The sequence below is a fragment of the Gekko japonicus genome, unplaced genomic scaffold (assembly GCF_001447785.1).
Source record: "Gekko japonicus isolate JY-2015 unplaced genomic scaffold, Gekko_japonicus_V1.1 scaffold7, whole genome shotgun sequence".
NCBI lineage: Eukaryota > Metazoa > Chordata > Lepidosauria > Squamata > Gekkonidae > Gekko > Gekko japonicus.
The window spans coordinates 2,629,612-2,640,308 of record NW_015159711.1 but is presented as its reverse complement, the minus strand read 5'-3'; the positions used below and the strand labels follow the sequence as shown (position 1 = coordinate 2,640,308).

The window sequence follows — 10,697 nt, the reverse complement described above, 5'->3', positions numbered from 1 at the left end:
GAGCGCGCGCCGCCATCTTGCCGTACGGAAGACACGGGGCACGCTGGGAAAGTGGTCGCGGCCTTGTGCGGCGCTATACTCGGGAGCGGAGTCCTCCCCGGCGAAAGGGCATTGTCATCTTACCGTGCGGAGGGTAAAACAATGAGGGCAGCCATCTTGCTGTACGGAAGAATAAATCAAACCATTCCACAGATATGTAGAAATATATTTTGTTGCGCGAAGCACCATTTCTGGCCATAAACGATTTTTAAAAAAATGTTTGGTGTCTGGATTCCTCCTGGAGCTTACGAAGAGAGGATTCGTTGAAGAGCGCGAGGTGTGTCGGGAAACGGTGCTTATGGTGTGGGCCGCTGCTGATGACGTTTTTAGGAGGGCGGCGGGAGTTTTGAGCGCGCGCAGGAAGACAGGTTGGTTTTTGTTTCTGGCGAGTCGAGGAACAGGTCGGCTATTTAGGCTGCCGGTGCCAGGACCTCTTCGGAGCCCCCGCTCCTGGACCTAGGCTGAGTTTATGTATCGTTTGTGTTTTATTTATATCCCGCTTTTCTTCCCAGTCGGAACCCAAAGTCGCTTATCGCATTGTTCTCCGTCCTTACAGCAATTACCCTGCGAGGTAAGCTTGGCTGATAGATTTTGAGGGGAGCCTGGTCACCTGAAGATCAGTGGTAATAGCGGGAGATCTCCAGCCACCACCTGGAGATGAGCAACCCAAGGCCTAGCCCAACCCTCTAGGCCCCTGTGTCAGGCCAGCCGGCCGAGTATAAGCAGGGGCGGATGCCTGCCAGGTGCCTGTTCAGTTTCAGCAGCGGTCAACAACACCAAGCCCCTATAACTCTGGGTATACTTTACCACAGCCTTGTAAAATGGGTCTGTGCTGTAGCTATGTTGTAGCGTGGGGGTAATGTTAAGAAATAGTGGCTTGTCAAAGGCTACCCGCTCAGTTAATGGCAGAGACTTCTGGATTGTCTTTATTACTAATATCCTTCTGACATTTCCTTTTGCCAACTTGACAGTCTGTCCAGAAGAACAAATTCACACAACCAACCATTAAAACTGGGAACATTCAGACCAGCTGGGGAGGTTTTTTTTAACCTCCCTTACCTTCCAACAATAGTAATAAAGGGCCAGTAAAAAAACTCAGAGGGAGTCTCTAAGATGAACTTAGTGAGTTGGGATTCATATCTGATGCTGTCCAACCTGGATGCAATAAGTAGTGGGAGATAGTTAGCACACCACAAAAAGCCATTGTTCCTCCTTAGTTATATATGTTATTTGGAGTCATGAGACTCTGCCAATTCATCAACAGTTGAGAGTGGTTTACTGTTATAACTTGACATTGTTTTCATTGGTATTTTTTAATATGCCACTTACCTTGCTCTTGGCCTTCTGACCCCTCCGTAATTTCTCCGCACAGCCCTCACACTATTAATGTGTGTTATTTTGGGTATAATTTTCTCTGGCCACTGAATGTGACACTTGCCTCAGTCAAACTGACTTGCAAAAGTTTGTGCTGCAATACATTAGACTGGTTCCTTGCGCATTCCTTTTTCTCAGTTTATCATTTTTCAGGAGCCCAAGAAGCTGTATTTCTGGATCTTGAACCAGCTAAGGAGAGCTTGTGGTTTCTGCTTTCTCTCTTAGGAACTGGAACTGAAAAATGGGAGAATCTACAGCTTCCTTGAGGGATGGTAAGTTGGCAAGTGTTGGAAATCAGGTGACATTCTCTTTTGCTTAGGAGCAGGGTGACTTCTGGGTCTAATGAGTTTACATTTCCACTCTTCTTCCCTGAAAGGGGAAATTTGGAGCAATGAGCACCTGAGCTGATAAATAAGGAAGCGAGCATATGCCATGTGCAATATGCATAACTGAGGAACAATCAGCACTTTCATTAACCAAAACCACAAAGACTTCAGCAATTTCTGTTTAATCATAACTTGGCATGAGTAATTGGTTGCTCATTTGTGTTGCTTATGACGTTTTCATCCCTTTCATCTTCATGGTTGAAAATAGCAGGAAACTACTGTCTGTTAAGAATGGACGATCCTAGAACAGCCTGCCTAAAACAGTGGTAGTCACAAAGAAGTTGGATAAATTTATGAACAGGAACTTATGCCTCAGCTGTAGGCTCATCAGGATCTGAAAGAATCCATTACTTTTCTTTCTTTCTTTCTTTCTTTCTTTCTTTCTTTCTTTCTTTCTTTCTTTCTTTCTTTCTTTCTTTCTTTCTTTCTGCATCTTTCTATTATGTTTCAGAGACTGTAACATATATAGATGCCATGGGTGGGACTAACTCGAGTCCTGTAAAATTCCATTCTGGGGAGATTTTGTTGTGCTTCATACTCAAGCAGATGTGCCTGTCGGTGTTGGCAAAAAAAACAACACCCATATGAGCTGGCCCTGGCACCTTGGTGTCCTTGCTTCCATTCTCTAGAATTCTCTTTCAGTGTAATGTGCCTAGCTCTTTCTTTATGGTCCACTGTGGCCTGCACTATACCATTTATATATTTGTGTTACTTAGAGTCTGTCTTTCTCACTGAAACTCAAGGCAGATTACACTGCGTAAATCATGCAACCAACCAGATGGGATAGGATCCAGATTGCAGAAATGGCAACTTAAACAATGCAGAAAGGGGAAATTTGAAACGGAGATGAGCACCGCAACCCTAGAGTTGGATTCGACTGGCTTTCGAGCAAGGAAACCTTTACCTTTACCTTACTCTACAATTACTCATAGTAGAGTAATAAATTTTATTTATTTATTTATTTAGGCATTTTTACCCCGCCCTCCCCACGAGTGGGCTCAGGGCAGCTTAGAGGGGGCATGAGCCCATACATAAAACCAGATAAAACAGTAAAATCACATGATAATACCAATAACAGTAATAAAGTGCTTTCTGTAAACAAGACGGTCTTGAGTGGTGTTGATGGCATCCTCAGTCCTCCCCATTGGGTGGCACTGTCCAGCAGATAGTTCAAGCCAATCACACGTTGTCAGTGCCGTGCAATTTATGGCGGAACTTCCAAGGGCCATTCCTCATCCCTTCCAAGGGCCATTCCTCATTCGCCACCGTTGGGAAGGCAACAGCTAATGCTTTTACTATACACAATAGTATAGTCCGCAGTCCCTTTATTAAAACAGTTTCCCAAACCATTCCAGTTTAATGTAGCCCGCTTACCTTTGTAAAAATGCTCTCCTGAAGAATTCAGTTTTGCATAGTGTGCATAATACCAAGAAAGTGGGATCCTTCCTGACCCCATCAGGCAGGCAGTTCCATAAGGTGGTGCCATAACAGAGAACTGATGTGTACGGGCAGTTGTTGAACTTGCCCACTTGCAGGGTGACACCTTAAGAAGGCACTGATCAGATGGGCAAAGCTGTTGTGGCAGAGCACGGAAGGAAATGTGGTTCTGCAGATACGAAGGACCAAGGCTGCAAAGGGCTTTGTATGTGGTAGTCAGTGTCTTGAACTGAACCTGGTAACTGATGGGCAGCCAATGGAGTGAGTGCAGAAATGGGAGTAATATGCATATGCTGCCTAGCTCCTGCTAATAAAGCTGTGGCATTCTACACCAACTCCGAGGGCAGACTTATAGACTCCATTACAGTAGTCTAGCCTCAGTGTTACCATGGCATGGATCCAGAAGGCCAGACTGGCCACGTTCCAACCAGCATCACTTTATCTTGTCAGTGTTCAATTTCAATTTATTTACTGTTAAACCGTTTAACCAGAGCAGTCAGGCATTGACTCAAGACTTCTACTGCATCGCCAGGAGATTTGGATAAGACGATAGAGAGCTGGGTGTCAGCATATTGATGACAGCCAATCCTGTCCATAACTACAAATGATTTGTCCTAAGGGATTTATTTAGAGGCTAGATAGCATGGGGGATAGGATTGCATCCTGTGGAATTAATTACATGATCACTGGTTGAGTGTAGGTCCTTAGCATGGAGTAGGAAACGGGATTTAACCTTCCTACTCCAGCATCACATCTTTATGAGTAAGGGCATGTGATCTCCCAAATTGTGCTTATATTAAATTCATTATGGAGCAAAGGGATGTTTGGTCAATATGGATAACCATTCGTCACATTGTTTGCAACTTTAAATAGGAATCATTTCTTGCCATTTTTAATGGCAAGTTTTGAGTTTTTTATCACGTTGTTGCAGAGATAGATCGCTTGTACTCTCTGCAATGGAAAGCACCCCGGCTGCCCTTCTCTGTGTTCACCTTTTCTCCATAGGTGTCTTATCCCATCTGGAAAGCCTGGAGGCTTCTAGCCACCAACTGGCCCTGAAACAAGGGGAAGGGGAGCAGCATCAGGAAAAAGTGGCCAGGCTGAAAGCAAGGATCCAGGAGCTGAGGCGCCAGAGAGACAGAATGAAGGCCAAGCTGAGCATGAGTCACCCTGGGGTAAGTGCAAAGTGTACATTATTACCTCCTTTGCCCAGGGCATGCTCTGTCCTAGATCAAGCATCATACATCAGGAGTAACATGGTAGGGGGACGTTCAGGAAGATGGGGTGCGTGCACAGGTGCAAATTAGACACAGACAAATGTAAGCTGAAAGTACAGAGTCCGTAGTAGCTGCATCTGAAAAACTGAGAGAATGTTTATCTGAAACAGCTGTAGAAGTAAAGAACCTGGTTGGATATGAGAAGGAGATGCAACTGGTGATTCATAATCTGATGCCTCTGTTCTGTTGCTCTACTGCAGCTGGGAAGGTGTTTTCTCTAACGCATTGCCATGGTTACTGAATTATCCAGTTTCTTCTTCCTGCCTGTCCCATGGTTCTCAGGATCTGTTTATTTATGTGCTTTATTTATGGCCCACCTGCCTTGCAGAGAAACAAGGCGGGCCCCAGAATAAAAGCAAGGTACTCACACAGCATCCAACATCCAGTGAACAGTGCTATAGCACAGAATTAAAAGACAGTGGGAACAACCGACCAACCCTCCCAGGCTCTTCCATTCTGCTAAAACACTCAGTGCTTAAGGCTGTCTTAAAGCAAAATCTAGACAGGCAAAGCCTACAGCTGGGTGATGGGCTGGAGCAATGGCTGGGGGGGGGGTATGTGTCCTCAGGATGGCAAGGTTGTAGTGGGACCCCCAGGGACTTGCCATGTTAGAAGCCACAAAGGAGTTTTTCTGTGCACGAGGGCTGGCACGTGATGAGACCGGGTTGGGAGGAGTGGGGTGCAGCCTTTCCCTTACAGCGCAGCCTGACTCATTAACCATTGGGAGCCCTGTGCTTGTGGCCCGGGGTGTGGGGGCGCGCGCGTGTTCCTGTTGAGGAGGGGACGTAATAGATTGATGGGTGGGCCTGCCTCCGAAGTGACGGCTTGGAAGCGCTTTCCTCCCGGCCCCTGCCAGTTGTGAGTCAGGATTCTTTTGAGTGCCAGCCTGCAATTTCAGTGCCAGCCAACCCACGAAAGGCCTGTCATCGTCCTGCCTGGTTGCCATTGTTGGGTAATTGCCTGTAATTACAAGCAGTAACGGTCTATGATGCCCTGTCACATGAAAGCTGATGATAACAGCTTTTTGACTGTCACGCGATTGTATTAGTCATATGAAAGCTGCAGGAAAGTGTGAGCTCGCTTAACTGGGCTGGAGGAGCACGATGGAAATCTGGTTAAGGTGTTTTACTGAGCTGTGCATTCCAGTCTGTTCTAGTCCAACAGGAAGTAAAGAGATCTGATCTCCTGACTGAGAAAACCAGAAGTGACTGTGATATTTGGCCTTGCCTTTCTCTCCGTCTTGCCCTTCAGTAGGCAAAAAGAGTGGGGCTTGGATCCACCAGAGTGTTTCTGTGGATGAAAGGATTTCTGCCTGCGGAACGTGACTTTCTCATTGCAGCCCCAAATGCCCCCCCCCCCGAATTGCTGCTCCTTTGGGACAGACAACCCCTAAGAACAGTGGGGGGTGTGTTTTGGACCAGAGGTGGAGGGGGGAAATCCCACCCCACAGGGAGAAATCCTTTCATCTGTGCAAATGCTCCTATGGATCCAAGCCTGTATCTTCACCTTGGTTGGTCAAATCTGTGAGCCATTTCACTCAATAAGCACTTGTTGTTTATGTTCCACTTTGGAAGAGCGAAGCAACTTTTCTCATTAGCCCGTATCTGACTTGTGTGTGCAGCTGGTTGAGTCGTTCTCTTCTGGCCTCTTGGAAAGTCCTCTTCTTCTGCTGCCAATCTTCTCTTCTGGATGCCTTGTAAATCTCTGCCTTTGCTTTAGGCTTCCAGTCCTTGTGTATTGTGTTAACCAGTACTCAGGGCTGCTTCTTTCCCCTGGCTCCTGTTATCGCTCTCCCAAGTGTGGGCACACATCTGTCGTCTGCCCCTTCTGTTTCCTTCTGCTGTGCTATTCCCTGTGTCTGGAGCAGCCTTCCCATGGAAGAAGCAGTGCCAGTTGAACTAGTTTCAACAGGGAGTGTAGACACCCCAATTAGTAAAGGGTGAGCTGAGCCCCTTCTTGTCTCTCTGTAGCTCACCGAGGGCAGAGATTCCACTCAAAGAGCTAAGACTCCCCAGGCTGAAGGCGCCAGCACACAGGCTGCCCTGGAATGGAAGGTGAACAACATCAAGAATCTGCTGCAGATGTTTCGTCTGACAGGTACCTCCCTCTGATGCACCGAAGGCTCTGTTCCTGGCCTGGTGGTTCGTGACCCTATTGTGCACCCACACACATACGCAAGATCCAACTCTTGACATTCTGTCAGTAGCTGTTAGCCACGATAGCTAAATGGGACCTCAGTGCTTGGAGAGGGTACCTCTGACTGCCAATAGCTGTGGAGCAGCAGCAGGAAGCATCTTTGGCCCCCCTGCCCCGCGGCTTGGGTCATTTCAGTGGCCACGATGGGAAATAGCATGTTGAGCTAGATGGACCATTGGTCTGATCCAGCAGGCCTGTGCTCATGCACTTGTGCTGCTTATGTATTTTTGATAATCTCTAGTATATATTTTTTGATAATCTGTGGTGTGCTGTTGTCACGAAAGGGACTGTGGAACTATCTGCAGTTTAATGTTCCTTCTTGTAGAGCAGCAGCCAAATTTGGAAACCCATCTTCTCATAAGGATGCCTTTCTGTCTCCCAGGCATCAGTGGGAAACTGACCAGGGAAGGCGCCTGTCTGTGCATTAGCACTGCTTTTGAAGGCACTTACCTGGACTCCTATTACCTGCACCTGCACATTCGGCAGCCTGTCCAGATCCAGCGCCACACGGTCCCGGCCTTCATCCCCCTGAAACAAATAGCTGATGAATATTTGCAGACGGACATCAGACGCTTCTTCTCCGTGCTTTCTGGTCACCTGAATGCTTACGTGGGGAGGAAGTTCCAGGCAGAGCAGTTACAGGTAGGAACATCCCAACTGCGTGTGATAGTGGATGTCTCTCGAGTGTGCTCCAAAGGAATGTGTCTACATGTGTGTGCGCACAAAAACGAGGCACATCTCTTATTCAGCTGCATCTACTTTTGCCTACGCAGTTGCTGAATCCCTTCAGTTGAATGATCTTTCAGAATACAGGTACTCCTGAGGCCCAGTAGTGCAGTCACTACACTCTGGGGCTCTCCACGAGAAAGGCTCAGATGTCTGCATGTGGCTGCTTCAGGCGTTAGAAACGAAGAGCAGATGCTCCTGGCCGCCAGCCAACGGGGCATATTTTGAATTGCGCAAGAGCAGATTGGCCAGCCACAGAAGCTCAGTCTGTTGACTCGCTTAGACCACAGGCGAAAGATCTCCTGCTCAAGACTGTGAGTTTTCCCTTTATGCACCTCAGCTGCTCACCCCCATTTGCTCACCAGTTGGGTGGGCCAGGCCAGATCAGGCTGGCAAACTACTGATTAAGGCAGGCTGGAATTCTGGACAAAGCAGAGCAGTCCACAAATCTAAGTTGACCTCTGACATTCTGCAGTCTTTTGCCTGTTACAAAGGGTTATGAGTTTTGTGCAGGTCTGAGGAGTGGGAAATGTGCACCCTGGACTGGCTCTGCCACAGCTCTCCCCCTCTTTGCTTGCAGGAGCATTTTGCTGCTTTCCTCGCAGGGCCCTTGCAGGGGAATTCTCTGTACAATCTCCTGGAGTTTAGCTATGGTGTGGAACCAGAAGGCAAGATTTTTCCCTTCTCAGCCAAGCTAGCATACAGAGACCCCATGTGCATCCTCCCAACAGAAGCCAGTGTGGCATGTAAAGGTGAGCAAACTTGCAGGGTGGGGCTGAAAAGACACCTGAATGGTTTAAAAAATGATAGTAGATTTGCTAACAGCCACTTTCATGTTTACACTGTCCCCAAGTTTTCCGTACAAACTTTCTGCCTGCTCTTGAAACACAGCCGTGGGTAGCAAGCCATTGGTCTGAGCCCCTCTTTTTGCACTGGCTGAGACTTGGCAGCAATCCTGTTGACAGAAGGTTGCCTTTATTCCCTGCAGTTGCTCCCAGCTGGCTTGTGCATTACAGGATCAGCGTGTGTGTGTGTCTGTGTGTGTGTGTGACCGTGCACACCATACCGTGTGACAAGTAATTTTGTTGATTTTTTTCTGAGAGTGAACAAGTTCAGTCCTTGGTCTTTATGGAAGAGAGACAGGGTTGTTAACTGTTTTTTAAACAAATTTCCTTCTTAGACATTCAAGGGTGAATAGGGTGCATTTTGTCAATCTATGAAAATGTGTTTTATTATTTTAGTAGATAGCCTCCCTCGCCCATCCCTGTGGCTCAGGGACAATAAAAAGGGCTGTCCAGCCAAAATATTACAGGAACGTGTGAAAGGGAGAAGAGAGTGTAAATTGTTTCTTGTTCATTGATTTGGTAACCCTCTGTCTCTCTCACACAAACACAACACACTCTTGTTCTTTTCCACGAACAGAAGATGCTGCAGCTTCAGAGGTAGAGATGGCAGCCAGTCATCAATCTTTATTCCACGAGAAGCCTCTTCAGGAGGTCTTCAGATCCTTCACAGACTTAACAGAAAACCTGAGTCAGGCAGTTCTGCTGGAGCTGCCTGCTTCCTCAAAAGGCGTGCCTTCAGACCCCGGCAAGGCTAGTGCTGTGTGAGTCTTTTACGTGGAGAGAACCAAGATCTCAGGTGGTGGCTCCTTCCTGCCCAGAAGGCCTTTCTGCTGTGTGTGTTGCTGGAGGGCTTGTCTTTTCTTTGGCTGCTGCCATCACTGGGAGGCTCGGTGATCTATTTCCCTCACGAACAAGCATGCACTTTCAAGGATGCACAATGAATACGTGGTCAAAAGAAAACTAGGAGTAATCAGACGGGGGCGGAGGGCTCAAGCAGTCTCTCTGTCCAAATAAGGGTGGGGGAGGTCTAGCAGCCAGGTCCCACAGGTAGCCGCTGTTGGTTCCTGCAGGAGCTCCATTTGTGCCTGAGCTCTTCCTGTAACACATTCCGTCTCTTGCTTGCTGAAATTCCCACATGAGAACCAAAATGTCTTCTGCAGGCATCAGGGGAGTGTTAGTAGTTTCAGCAGGGCTGCTGAGGCTCCCCCCACCCCCCAGTGGTATGTGCTCACAACTGTATGGTTAGGGATGGTATTCTGGTATTCGGGCTGGGTGAAGGCTTGCCCCCGAGTGGGTCACTGAGATGCCGTCTGAAGTACACCTACTCAGTTAGCTGCCTTTACGTTGGAGAAATTTTATTATGAAACATTCATTGTCAGTGTTTTAATCAAATATTTCAGTTCATAAAATCATAATGATGTATTCAAGAACAAACTGTTCCCATTGGGGTAGGAAGACTAAAATGGAAAGAAGGCCATAGCTTTATGCTATAGATTTTTGCAGCGCTCCTATCCACACTGTCGCATTTATTGCCGTATTTTATTTAAAATTAATAAACAGTAATCAGTTGAGCTCAAAAGTCTGCCTTTTTCATTGTTCCTTCCCTTAACTGCAGAGCCTCCAATAATTTTGCCAATTCACCTGTTTCTCCAAATGTTGCATAATGTTGTGCAGTGGCTTCCCATTCTGAAGCTATGACGGTATTTATTAGCCACAAGGTATAGATAGGAACTCTCAGGCTGGGGCAGGTGATGCTCTGTATTCTTGGTGCTTGGTGGTGGTGGGGACAGTGGGAGGGCTTCTAGTGTCCTGGCCCCACTGCTGGGCCTCCTGATGGCACCTGGTATTTCTGGCCACTGTGTGACAGAGTGTTGGACTGGATGAGCCACTGGCATGATCCAACATTGGCTTCTCTTATGTTCTTATGTTAAGTTAAGAAGTTCCATGGTAGAGTTTTATGCTGTTTCTCCTGCTGTACTGTAAGGACTCTGAGTGACTGACACAAATATTTTTAAAATTTTGTATTTTTTTTTTAAAGGGAACCCAGGAAACTGGACTCCCTCTTGCTGAGAGGAAAGGGTGTGTGTGCAGCCTTCCAGCAGCCCTTTCCCCTTGACCAGCAACTGAGACCAAAGGTGCCTTTCCTCTCCCTAAGCCCTAAGACAGGAATAGTGTGACCTAAGATGGTAAATCTTTTGGCATTTTAGGACTTTTCCCTGTTTTAATTTGGTTTAGTACATTTCACAAAAGCCAAGGCAAAAGCAATGCCTTTGTTCAAAGTGGACAGGAGCAAGAGAGATGGCGACAAAGAGAGTCTTGAAATGGCCGGGGGCTCTCCTTTCTTGCGGCTCCTTTGATCCCCAACCAGTTTAGTTAGCTTTGCACTGATTGTTCATTAGCTCTTCTCTGAAGCCTTG

The 10,697-nt window shown here is 47.1% G+C and overlaps 2 protein-coding genes across 2 annotated transcripts in view; one reads left to right on the top strand and one right to left on the bottom strand.

Annotated features, from left to right (window-relative positions):
• The window catches only part of PTRHD1 (peptidyl-tRNA hydrolase domain containing 1), a 2,733-nt gene extending 2,495 nt beyond the window's left edge, over positions 1–238 (bottom strand). The window contains exon 1 of the mRNA XM_015408997.1: positions 124–238. Within this exon, the coding sequence (XP_015264483.1) occupies positions 124–238 (115 nt within the window). The remainder of the gene's footprint in view (positions 1–123) is intronic.
• Positions 239–1,641: 1,403 nt separating this feature from the next.
• CENPO (centromere protein O) lies at positions 1,642–9,846 on the top strand. Its single transcript, XM_015429499.1, has 6 exons — positions 1,642–1,685; positions 4,242–4,411; positions 6,484–6,610; positions 7,092–7,351; positions 8,016–8,187; positions 8,858–9,846. Exons 1-6 carry the CDS (start codon positions 1,655–1,657, stop codon positions 9,043–9,045), a joined length of 948 nt encoding a protein of 315 aa, XP_015284985.1. The 5' UTR covers positions 1,642–1,654; the 3' UTR covers positions 9,046–9,846.
• Positions 9,847–10,697: the final 851 nt, after the last annotated feature.

Excerpts from the sequence above, each read along its gene's own strand:
- CENPO (XM_015429499.1), top strand. The coding sequence starts at position 1,655 with ATGGGAGAATCTACAGCTTCCTTGAGGGATG. Across the intron at positions 6,611-7,091 it reads GCAGATGTTTCGTCTGACAG|GCATCAGTGGGAAACTGACC; the intron begins GTACCTCCCTCT and ends TCTGTCTCCCAG. Across the intron at positions 7,352-8,015 it reads TCCAGGCAGAGCAGTTACAG|GAGCATTTTGCTGCTTTCCT; the intron begins GTAGGAACATCC and ends CTTTGCTTGCAG.